This window comes from Symphalangus syndactylus, chromosome Y (assembly GCF_028878055.3).
Source record: "Symphalangus syndactylus isolate Jambi chromosome Y, NHGRI_mSymSyn1-v2.1_pri, whole genome shotgun sequence".
Classification (NCBI taxonomy): domain Eukaryota; kingdom Metazoa; phylum Chordata; class Mammalia; order Primates; family Hylobatidae; genus Symphalangus; species Symphalangus syndactylus.
In genome coordinates this window covers 10,115,034-10,127,937 of record NC_072448.2, presented here as the reverse complement: position 1 = coordinate 10,127,937, position 12,904 = coordinate 10,115,034, and the positions used below count along the sequence as shown (strand labels likewise).

Sequence of the window (12,904 nt, the reverse complement as noted above, 5' to 3'; positions counted from 1 at the left end):
GCAGAAAAAACTCTTGAGGTAAAGAAAGCACAAGCTAGGGAAAGAAAAAAATAGTTGAAACAGGTAAAAGGGAGAGCAAGGTACATGTGAAGTTACATAACTGAAAGAGGAAAAGAAGAATTATATATGCGTATCATACTTATAATCTAGGCTTACAGCTCAGCTACAGAATAAAGAAATTTATACTGAGAGATATAATGGGGAGTCAGTGTACTGTAAGTTTGTGACTTTCAAAAGGAATCAAAGTGATATGCTAATACAAATAAGGGTGGCTGCCATAAGTGCAACAGAAAAAGCAGCTCAGAAATCAGAAGAGCCCTTTCTTTTCCTATCTCTGAGCTATCTAGGAAGTACCTTGTTAAAAGAACTCTAAATTCTCATGAGGGGCAGCAGTATTTTTCTACATACTAGGAAGAGCATGTATTACAGTATATAGTAAAAAGTTGTGCTACAGTGTTTAGTACCATGTATGACACAAAGTAGGCCTTGATAAAATAGGTGAAACAAACAAACAAAAAAAGACAATTTCAAGAGCTCTTTGTTTTTTTTGAGACAGGGTCTCACTCTGTTGCTCAGGCTGGAGGGCAGTGGCTCCATCACGGTTGAGGTGATCCTCCTGCCTCAGCGTCCCAGGTAGCTGAGACTACTGGCACAGGCCACCACGCCCAGCTAAGTTTTTCCATTTTTAGTAGAGATGGGGTATTGCCATGTTGCCCAGGGTGGTCTTGAACTCATGGGCTCAAGTGTTCTGTTTGCCTTGGCCTCTCAAAGTGGTGGGGCTACTAGTGTGAGCCACTGCAGCTGGCCTAATTGAGGTTTTCCAAACCTAAAAAGAGGCCAAATTTTATTGGTCACTTTTGGAGGATGTTAGGGAATCATCACTTTACAAATTTGTAAAGAAAAATATACCTGTATATATAAAATATAGCTATATTTATATAAAATATATACAGTATATGATAATATATAATATACACATATATTTTTTGTTGCCAGACTAGGAAGGGGGACTTCCTTTCTAGTGGTGAAAATGTTCATTTGTTTATGAGTAATGCTGGTCTTCAAGGTGATTATGATACATCACCTTGGGCACCAACACTGCTCCAGAGACCAAAAGATATCATTAATGCACTAATCTAACTTATAATGAAAGAAGTTGAAAGAAACTAAGAACAAAAGTTAGTGAATGAAATGACATTCCACCCACTAAAGGAGCTGAGACTACAGGTTCATATTACCATGCTTAATTTTTGCATTTTTTTGTAGAGACAGGGTTTTGCCATGTTTCCCAAGATTATAAAGTAATTTTTATTATATGTGATAACGTACCATGATCATCTTTTTAAAGAAAAATGTTAGAGATATATAAAAAAACTATATAGATAAAACAATATATTTGACATTTGCTTCAGCAGAGAGCTGTTTAAGCAAGGGGATGACTATGTTTTAGTATTTTGCTTTTATATAATTTTTTATTAAGATTGAGTTTCCTCTTGTTCCTCAGGCTGGAGTGCAATGGCGCAATCTTGGTTCACTGCAACCTGTACCTCCTGGGTTCAAATGATTCTCCTGCCTCAGCCTTCCGAGTAGCTGGGATTACAGGCATGCGCCACCACACCTGGCAAATTTTGTATTTTTGGTAGAGATCGAGTTTCTCCATGTTGGTCAGTCTGGTCTTGAACTTCTGACCTCAGGTGATCCACCAGCCTTGGCCTCCAAAAGCACTGGGATTACAGGCACGAGCCACCGCGCCTGGCAGCTTTTATATAATTGATAAGTCTTCCAAAATGAAGAAGTAAATTATATCTTGAGAGATTAAAGAACATAGTGCCTTTCTTTACTGTGACATATTTTACCTCTTTCTATTGGCATAATAAAACAGAACTATGACCAAGAAGGATAGTTAGAATATTAGTACAGTTTATATATTAAATATAAAACTAATTATGTATTCTAAGCTACATTTAAGTTTACCGTATTGAGGTTTATGTGAAACTTAAATGATCACCCACCCATAATTTACCTGAACTGTCTCCAAAATCCTCTGGGTACATAGTATTGTAGTCGGGAAGCAGCTAAATGACCAAAGATGACCTGAAGCTGTCTTAGGACACCAATATTGTACTCTTTCCTATCTTCTGTCTTACTTAATGCTGGTTTCTCTTCAAATTGATGAGGATATCCAAATACATCATCTCGGGGATCAACATTACTCTAGAGACCAAAAGACATTATTGATGAGCTAATCTAACTTTAACAGTAAAATGAAAGAAGTTGAAACAAATACCAGAAGTTAGTAAATGAAATGCTATGCATATTTTCATATTTCTTACTTCCAAAGCACTTAATTTTTAATATTAGTGCTCATTTCACAGATGGGTTATGCTAAAAGATTTCACAGATCAGTTATCATAAAAGAATAGTTAAAAAAACATACATTAGAGGTAGTGTAATATAGTAAAGTTTGGTCAAGTAGACAGGAATAAAGACACATAAGTGCTCTGCCATGAGTAACTTCAGGGGAATAAGTTACCTGGTCTTCCTAGGACTCAGTATTTTCTTGTGAGGATAATGCATTTTCCCAGATTCATGAGGTAATTTATGTAATGTTATCACAATTACTAACAATAAATACAGTTATTAAGAGTAGTTGTGGAAGGTACGGGAGCATATACAGAAGCTCCAAAGGTCATAATCTCATTGTAGCTACAGAGCAAAATACAGCTGCTTTACAAATATCTAACATGTTTCTATATGCTTTGCTTTGTATCTGATATTTGTGATACAGAAATAAATAATACCCAGTTCCTGCCCTGGAGAAGCTCATTGCATAGAAAAAGTAGGCAGACACATGCATGCCACAGCACAGTGCTGAGACAACATAAAGTACAAGCAACCAAGCACAAACGTGGGTGACCTAATCTGAAATTTAATGTTCTGTTAGCCTTATTTACTTCTTGTCAGTATGATTAGCCATCCCTATCTGTTTTAAATTCAACACCCTATGGGTAACATGCGCTATACAAGTAGGACTTAATTTCCAATTTCCTTTCAGTAGTGGCTCTTAACCTGGTATTGGTGAACAACCCACATGGAGATTCTACTATAAGTATAGTTACCCAGATGGGAATGCCTGGATGGTGTGATTTATTAGTTCTTGAAAGGCAGAAGCAAGTGTCTGTAATCTCCATAAATGATATATACTAAAATCTGAAACTCAAACTATTTCTGACCACTGAAGAGAAGAAATGTAGAAATTGGAGAACCATTTCCTGCAGTTAAAATGTTTGATTTCTGCATTTAGTTCCTATCAACATATATGCAAAAAAGTAAAAGATAAACAGTCTGAGTATAAACATGACCGAAACTTTTTTTTTTCTTTTCAGATAGAGTCTCACTCTGTCACCCAGGCTGGAGTACAGTGGCACAATCTCAGCTCACTGCAACTTCTGCCTCCCGAGTTCAAGCGATTCTCTGGCCTCAGCCTCCTAAGTAGCTGGGATTACAGGCATGTGCCACCACGCCTGGCTAATTTTTGTATTTTTAGTAAAATCGGGGTTTCACTATGTTGGTCAGGGTGGTCTCAAACTCCCCATCTCAGGTGATCTGCCCGCCTTGACCTCCCAAAGTGCTGGGATTATAGGCATGAGCCACCATGCCCCGCCAAAATATGACCGAAACTTTAAATTTTCCATATACATGTATTTAAGACCTGCATCTTAAATATGTAATCTGCCACCAAAACCTAACTTTTTTACTGCTTTATTTTCAACTGGATACATTTCATAGGCAGCCTGATTGCAATTGTTAACTAATATTGTTAACAGGTCCATGAAGCATTAGTTGAGAAACAAATTTGTTTCCTTAGCAAAAGGAGCTCTAGCTTGAGAAAAATAGAGAAACCTAAAAATAAGTACAGCTTATGAAACACAGACAATATAAAAAGTGAAAGAAATTAAATAACATATTTTAAAAAACAAGACAATGAAAATGTAATTATTAAAAATAAATAGATTCATCATTTTTCAAATATCGAATTACATTTACCATGTCACACAAAATGCGATTATATTAACTGTGCTTTGGAGACAAACAAAAAAACAGTGTTTAATTATCAACTGGAGTTTCAAGTCTATTAGATAGTGAGTACTACAAGTATGCCAGACGTAGTATCTCAGAGATTCTGTCTGTATCATCAAAATGTAGTCCCCATAACATCCCATGAAAGTACAGTAATCTGAGGGAGAACAAAAGCATCTGCTATCAGACTCTTCAAAGAAAACAGTAATTAAAATTTACCTCACTGTCCTGCTTCTCATCCCCGAACATATCATCGTCTAAATCACTACCTGTGCCTTCAATTGCAAGAATACTGTTCCTGATAGAAGGAATCATGTATAGCTGCTGGATCACAGAGTTCATGTAACACGTAGCACCAGCATTTTTGAGTCCCACAAATCCTTTTGGTGGGCGGGGTCCAACAGCGGGCAGATACTCCCACTCAGTAAGTGCTTCACAAGCTGAGTTAAAAAGAGAAAAGATGCTTATACTATGAAAACAGTGATTCTGTTCACCGTTTTCAGGCTAACAAATTAATAATAGCAACAACTCCTTTACCACCACAGCCACTTTGAAACAGTACTTTAAATTTTCACAGCAACAACATGAGCCACCATACAAATTTTAACTACAGACCTTGTTAAGTTCATGTTTTTAATGATACTGCTTCTGTAACAGTTTTAAGAGTAATATAAGATGGTATAATATTGGCCAGTGCAGTGCCTCACGCCTGTCATCCCAGCAGTTTGGGAAGCCAAGGCAGGCAGATCACCTGAGTTCAGGAGTTCAAGACCAGCCTGACCAATATGGTGAAACCCTGTCTCTAGTGAAAATGCAGAAGTTAGCTGAACATGGTGGCACACGCCTATAATTCCAGCTACTTGGGAGGCTGAGTCAGGAGAATCACTTGAACCCACGAGACAAAGGCTGCAGTGACTCCAGCCTGGGCGACGGAGAGAGACTCTGTCTAAAAAAAACAAGATGGTATAGCATTAAATTTCCATGTATTAAACACAGGCTGTGTTAACCATTATTATTTTACTAATTGAAAACTTCTAGCCAGGCATGGTGGCTCACGACTGTAATCCCAGCACTTTGGGAGGCCAAGGCGGGCAGATCACGGGTTCAGCAGTTTCAGACCAGCCTGGCCAACATGGTGAAACCACGTCTGTACTAAAAATACAAAAATTAGCTGGGTGTGGTGGCATGCGCCTGTAGTCCCAGCTACTAGGAAGGCTGAGGCAGGAGAATCGCTTGAACCCAGGAGGTGGAGGTTGCAGTGAGCTGATATCGCGCCACGGCATTCCAGCCTGGCAATAGGGCAAGACTCCCTCTCAAAAACAAAAACAACAACAACAAAAAACTTCTGTACCTAAGTGTATTGAATTCACTGTGGTCAGAACTCTACATAAACAAAATACTATGGTTTTCTCACTTTTAATTGTATATAGGACCACTTTGTCTTATTTACAATGTAAGTATTGTATACAATACAAACTTGACTTTGTCAAGTCCTGGTTCTGATTCTTAAAAAAGTATAACCTTCATGTAAATATCTGTTTCCTTCCTTAGTAAACAGTGATAATTGCTTTGCTGATATCCAGTTTTATTGTGAGATAAAGTCAATGGGATGGTGTATTTCAAATCACTGTGAGAACTATAAATCCCTCTCTTCCTTGCATAAAATCAAAACAACTTAAAAATCAATCAGCATCAGAGATGAATTACATAAATTGAAGCACATTGAACTGCAAGTTATGTGGCTAAAAAACAGAATTATACAGACCTTCATGTGCTGACAGGTGTGTTACAAAGTACAAAACAAAATGAACAATATTGTATCTTGTATATTCTCATTTGTACAAAACAAATAGCTATACATACATATAAATGGACAGAGATAATCTCTGGACTGGAAACATAAAACCTGTAGGAAGTTAATAATTCTTAACATGTATCCTCTTTTATATTTGAAAATACATATTTACCAGGTATAAACTTTAGTAAAATAAACAAGTGTTTCTAAAAAATAAACTCTTTTGAAACTACATACTTACCACATAAATACATTAGCTGAATAAATTAACAAAAGAAGTGTTTTTAAAAAAGAAACTCTTGGCCAGGCAAGGCAGTGACTCACACATGTAAACTCAGCGCTTTGGGAGGCCAAGGTGGGTGGATCACCTGAGCTCAGGAGTTCTAGACCAGCCTGGCCAACATAATGAAACCCTGTCTCTCTAAAAATACAAAAATTAGCCGAGTGTGGTGACAGTCACCTGTAATCTCAGCTACTTGGGTGGCTGAGGCAGGAGAACTGCTTGAACCCGGGAGGCGGAGGTTGCAGTGAGCTGAGAGCGCGCCATAGCACTCCAGACTGGAGAACAAGAGTGAGACTTTGTCTCAAAAGAAGAAACTCTTCTCTCTATGCAGATTCAAAAGGACAAAAAAAGATCTGACCCTTTGCAGATCTGCAGGAAGTTTAGCTACAAAATCCTCCAATGTGACTGAAAACATCCTCACCCAGAGAAAGACATAAGCAAAGATAAATTCATATTCATTAATTAAAGATTTATAATGAATGCTGTTATTAATTATATTTTTAAGCCTTCGTTTTTTCCTTAAAATGAACTAAATTTTATATTATTATCTGTTATTTTACTTACACCACCTCCCACTCTGAGTTTCAGTTCTATGTAAGATCTGAACATAGGTACTCACTTTGTGGGACTGATATAGGCATTTAGAACTTAGTAAAATACACTCAAATGTTCTCGTCTCACATTGTGATCTTTAAAACCATACCTTCCTTAGAATTCAACTAAAATAACATTAAGCAACTTCAGTGTTAGGATTATGAAAATCTTTTCAATACATACATTTTAAATATAAACTTTTTATGGCATTAAATTTGCCTTCCTGTTATTCTGAAGTTGCAGTTTTATTTCACGTATGATTAAGTAAAACTCATCTAAACAAACTATAAAGGAGCATTTAAAAGACATATAAAAATTTTTCTGAATTAATGTTCTCTGACTAAAGTGGTTTTAATTATATATCTGACAGCTAAAAAATGTTAAACTTATTGGATCAAAAAAAATCCATCACAAGTTAATTTTTTCTAGAACGTCAAATAAAATTTTAAACTGAAGTATCATTAATGAACAAAACAGCTTTATTATTTAAAATACTCACTAGTTATTGCTGTGCCCATGTAATACATTTCAGTCAAACAGTCTACTATCTGTTTGAGATTCTTTACACAGCCAATAGCTAATGCTACAAGTAGCTCAAAACCGGCACTGACGGTAATGGGTGAATTACAGACTGGAACAGCCTGCTCAGCTGGTAGTTCTCCACTTCTTAAATATTGCAGGTAAACTTTGGATGCGGGAAAGATGAAATCATCAATTAATTCCTAGTAAGTTAGAAAAAGACATTACATGTTATTAGTAGAAAATATAGGTTAGGAACAACATGTCTCTTCAAAGGAAATACTTTAATAATTATTTGACATAATTAAATATCTCATTATATCTGAAAACAAAAGAAAACCCCACAAAACAATCCCTGCGTACAATTAATAAATGTAGTCAGTTTTCCAGATTAGATTTTTTGAAGTGATTTAAAAAATTTTATACCAAAGAAAAGTGACATTCTAAATAAATTTATTTCTTTAATCAGATATAAACAGAAACAAATTCATTTCAAATAGGAACAGAATGCATCAAAGTTATTTTTTTCTTGAACTGCATGACATATACAGAAGCTCACCAAGAAATATTGTATAAAAAATGAAGTTTTGTAAGATGGAAATTCTCTCATTTAGAAATCTAGTCAAGAAAAATTGAGATTTATTTAACATGAAAATCAATCAATGCTGCTTACTGACTTTTCATACCACTTTATCGTAACTCTGATTTGTAATTACTTTACAAAATCTCTTAAAGTGAGGGATACGTTTTAAAGTTTCTCAATTAAAATTAAATGAGATATTTAATTATGTCAACCTCTTCAGAGATCCTTTTTAAAAGAGAAGTGGGACAAGAAAAAAGAAAAAACATCAAGATTATGTCTCAAACACATTATACAGAGCTCAATCAGACAGATTTGCTAACATTTATAAGGTCATGATAAGAAGTTCAGTACCAAAATTCAGAACTTACCTTAAAGAGGCTGGGCGCAGTGGCTCACCTACTTTAGGAGGCGGAGGTGGACAGATCACTTGAGGTCAGGAGGTCAACACCGGCCTGGCCAACATGGTGAAACCATGTCTCTACCAAAAATACAAAAATTATCCAGGTGTGGTGACACATGCCTGTAGTCCCAGCTATTTGGGAGGCTGAGGCAGGAGAATCGCTTGAACCTGGGAGGCAGAGGCTGCTGTGAGCTGAGATGGCACCACTGCGCTCCAGTCTGGGCCACAGAGCGAGACTCCATCTCAAAAAAAGAAAAAGAAAAAAAAAAAAGTACTTACTTTAACGAGATTAGCACCTCCTTTTTCACAACCAAAGTGATACTTTTTCTCAGAAGTTTGAAATGCCAGTAACTCTTTTGTTACCCCAAGGTGGCCTTCCAGTATTGGCTCTTCGACACCTGTTTCACCTGTGTTTTTAACATTATCCTGCAAAAGGAAAAATATTATAGGCCCAACTTAACAACATGGAGATAGAAAAGGACAGGGAGTTAGGAGAACAGAGAGCTGGAGGGAAATGAGATCTTCTATACAACTTCCCCAAACTGTTCAAGTGGTTTCCTGTTTCTTTTTGAGAACTCTCCAGAACAGTAAATGTAAGCAATTTTGCTACCACAAGACACAAACATATTTGGGATTTACAACCATGAGGAAAGGAAGTTACTACAGCACTGAGTGGAAGAGGCCCAAGATGCTGCGCAACATCCTACAATGCACAGCAAAGCTCCTCCCCAAAAGGAATTATCTGGGTACACGATGTCAATAGCCAGGGTTCAAAAACCACGTTCTGTAAGTAAGCTTTATAATCTACTAGAAGAACGCTAACCTGAAGCCCAAAGCCACACACTTTAGAAATATACTCTCACAGAACTCTGTGAAAGTAAAATATCAGATGGTTCAATGCAAATACCAATCTCTCAAATTTGATTTTTTTAAAAAGTCTTCAAATGTGATAATTTCCAAAAAAAAGGCCATGAAACACCAAAGTGAACGAAACAGAATTATCAGCATTCCAAGTTCCAAGAAAAGTAACACACATTGAACAAAACTAGCTATGTTTGCTTCTATGAATCTAAGTTACCAATTCACTAGTGAAAAGTAGACATTTTGTTTGTATTTATTCTCAGAGGCATTTTGAGAATTTATTCTCCTAAGTTGTCAAATAAAAAGAGACTAAACAAAAGACTACAAACCTCCTTTTAATAAGACAGTTGATTTGATCGTGACATAATAAACTAAATACTATTCAACTTACCCTAATCCTTTTGAGCCAATCAATTTCACTGACAAGAAGAACTTCAGCATCAGGTATGTTAATATTGCCATTGTAAGCATAATTGAGCAGGTGCCGTAAAAGTGTGAAATAATCGCCTGAATATTTACCCCTCTCTCTTACTGTGCTCTGAAATATTAAATTAAAACAACATGAATTCACAAGTCTACACTCAAGAGTCCATGTAATTTTTTAAACTCAGAAAAATTAAAATTGGCAATATTTCATAAATGACAAAGATGTGCTATATTTTTTTCTATAGATGTACTATATATATAAAATAAATATATAATACATCTATAGACATACTATGTATTTTTCCAAGATGTACTATAATTTTCCCAAAGACTGTAAAAAAACAAAAAGCCAATCTACAAATAGTAAAAAATATAATACTGCATTTATTAATTATGCCTGTTTTAAATACAATAAAAGCTATCGTAGTAACTTTCTGAATGTCTGTCATGTTAAGAATGCATTTATATTAATAAGTTCATTTGAAAACGTCTCACCCCCAATATGGTAAAGAGTAAAGTAATGAAGAAAAGCAGAGGCCTGTGTCCCATGCAACATCTGGTGCACATTAAAAAGAACTGCTCCTGTGCCAAATGACGAACAGTTCTGAAATAAAAACATAATGTATCTCATGAACAACAACAAAATAATTCCAACACTGATCTATCTTTAATAGGAGGTATACATCAATAGTAAAATACAAGGTAACCCCCATTTTAGCATTTGGCTAGCAACACAGAATAAATTAGTTTAAAATACTTGTCAGGGAGCTAATCCTCAAATTGTTACCTAGTAGGCTTGGAATATTCCTACTTACTATTTATTGCTCAAGTTTGTTAATGTATTATTTCTTAGATCTTCTAATATTTACTGTGAATCCGTGGTCGGGGGGGATCATGTCAAAGGTAAGCATCAATCAATAAAATATAAGCCTCTTATTGTGCAGGACATATTTTTAACAACCTCTCTTGGAAATGCCTGGAAACGCCTGGAAACACCCTCTAGATACTATACAAACGTGCTATGCATTAAACTTCTGTATATCTTTTTTAGCCTCCCCAGAATCACTTTCAATGAACTGTGCATTGGATCAAGCAACTCATGGAAATGCAACATGGCTAAAGATATGTCTGATTGTATCAATGATTCTCAAATGTGATTATCAGACCAATAGCATTAACATGATTTGAGAACCTCGAAGACATACAAATTCTCAGATTCCATTCCATACTTACTGAGTCATTAATTCTGGGAGACAAACTCTCTCTTCTGTCTTCTCTTCTCTCTCCTCCCTCTCTCTCTCTCATTCTCTCTCTCTCTCCTCCACCCTCCTCAAACTTTAATCAACTGAACTTTTCAAGGGCTTATAAAAGTCTCTCCTATTTATGAAACCCACAGGTTGGGCTCAGAAATCTTCAAACTATAGTATCAAATAATTCCACATGTATGCCTTTTCTTCACAATTTTCTGGAGAGATGGTCCAACTGTATTAAATTCCTAAAGGTGTCGGAGGCTCTAGATTTTAGGATATTTAGCAGATTTCCGGCCTCTCACCACTAGATGCCAGTAACAACCTTACCAATCCCACTTCCAGTTATGAACCAGGCTTACAGTAAAATCTAAAGTAGTATCTATTGACCTATATAAAACATGACCTATATAAAGCTATCACATGGACTGTCCATTATCTCTGTGAGCTCTTCATCTATAATTGTTCTCGTTTTTCATCCTGCCTCAGCCACACCGACCTTGCTATTTTTCTAACAAGCTAAGTAGGCTTATGCCAGGGATCTTCACACTTGTTGATCCTGCTGCATACTTAAATGATTATTCCCTTATTTGTTCATTTAGACATTTACTTGAAAGTCACCCTGGCAATGAAGTATTTTGTGATTGTCCATATAAAACCAAACTGTACTTTATAACAAACAAATCCTACCTCATGCGTTTTATATGGAATCAATAATCTTACTTAAAAACAAAGCAAAGAAAAAGCTTCATACCATATCCACTAAAACAAAAACCTAACATCTAGGAACCCAAATTAGGAGGTAATACTATTTAATTATTTTAAGGAAAATTTTTAAGGCACAAAAACGTAAATCTCTTAAATAAAAATGAACTCTGAGATCAGAATGTTTTCTGTGCTTCATAAATTACATTGAAAGCAAAGCTACAGGACAGACACTTTCGAATCCTCCAAAGAAACAGCACACCAACCCAAAACTGACAGGACCCTGGAAATCAACAATTTATATCAACCAAGCAAACACTGAGCCAAGAGAGATAATTTTTAATACGGTAGGAAAGTCTTGTGGTGTTGCCATACCACCTCCCAGGCACAGCTGAAGCATTCGAAACTGCAATCCACATTCTCAATGTGAGGTCCTGATCCCTGACTCCAGAAGGAGTAAAGAAGACCTTATGTGCTAATTTATTGTGTTTTATTTTTAGTTTGTCTAGGAGTTACAGAAAGAATTGGTGAAACACATGTATCTCTGTTTTGCCTAACTCAGAACTCATTCATGGTTGAAAATACCAGGCATTGGTCACAAACATTTAAGTTGCTGGGAGCAAAGTATATGATTAACCCATAAAATAGACAACCTGAAAAAGGGGGCAAAAGCTGGGGAGATCTTTCTTTTGGAGAAATCAGAATATTTGAAAGCAGTTAAATATACTAAAGAATTTAGAAAATCATGCACATGCTCATGACAGGAAACATTCTCAAAAAACATGTAAAACTCTTAAGTGTTAGCCCTCAGGCTTAACTATAGCTTCAATGTGAGAAAAAAACTGAAGGCTGAGGCAGAATTGCAAACAGTTTCCCTAAGTATTAAAGGGGTGTGTTAATACAGATCCAGTTGTAAAAACTGACAGTTTTTATATTACACTCAGTCAAAACACTGGCGCAATGCAAGCTAAGACTTCAATAACTAAGAGCACACCTTGGAGAAATGAGAAGACTTCCAGAGTTAACACATTGCAACATTTCAAATATAGTTTTCCACAAAAAAAACAGAAAACACAAAACAAACAGGAAAGTATGACCAATGTGAAGTGAAAAACAGAAACTGAAAATGTCCTGAACTTTATACACAAAGACTGTAAAAGAACCAAGTTTTGGCCGAGCATGGTGGCTCATGCCTATAATCCCAGCACTTTGGGAGGCCAAGGCAGGTGGATCACGAGATCAGGATATCGAGACCATCCTGGGTAACACAGTGAAATCCCGTCTCTACAAAAAATACAAAAATTAGCAAGGCGTGATGGTGTATGCCTGTAATCCCAGCTACTCAAGAAGCTGAGGCAGGAGAATCGCTTGAACATGGGAGAAATAGGTTGCAGTGAGCAGAGACTGCGCC

General features: G+C 36.2%; 1 protein-coding gene across 9 annotated transcripts in view; it reads right to left on the bottom strand.

Annotated features, from left to right (window-relative positions):
* USP9Y (ubiquitin specific peptidase 9 Y-linked) overlaps positions 1-12,904 on the bottom strand; it is a 215,213-nt gene that overhangs the window by 42,569 nt on the left and 159,740 nt on the right. For all 9 annotated transcript variants that reach the window (XR_010119796.1, XM_063635449.1, XM_063635447.1 and 6 more), the window contains 6 exons: positions 10,037-10,145; positions 9,507-9,653; positions 8,534-8,680; positions 7,252-7,474; positions 4,300-4,520; positions 2,024-2,214 (listed from right to left, as the gene is read on the bottom strand). Coding sequence is in view for 8 of the 9 variants with exons in the window: in XM_063635449.1 (XP_063491519.1) it covers positions 2,024-2,214; positions 4,300-4,520; positions 7,252-7,474; positions 8,534-8,680; positions 9,507-9,653; positions 10,037-10,145 (1,038 nt within the window). In the remaining variant the exon portion in view is untranslated. The remainder of the gene's footprint in view (positions 1-2,023; positions 2,215-4,299; positions 4,521-7,251; positions 7,475-8,533; positions 8,681-9,506; positions 9,654-10,036; positions 10,146-12,904) is intronic.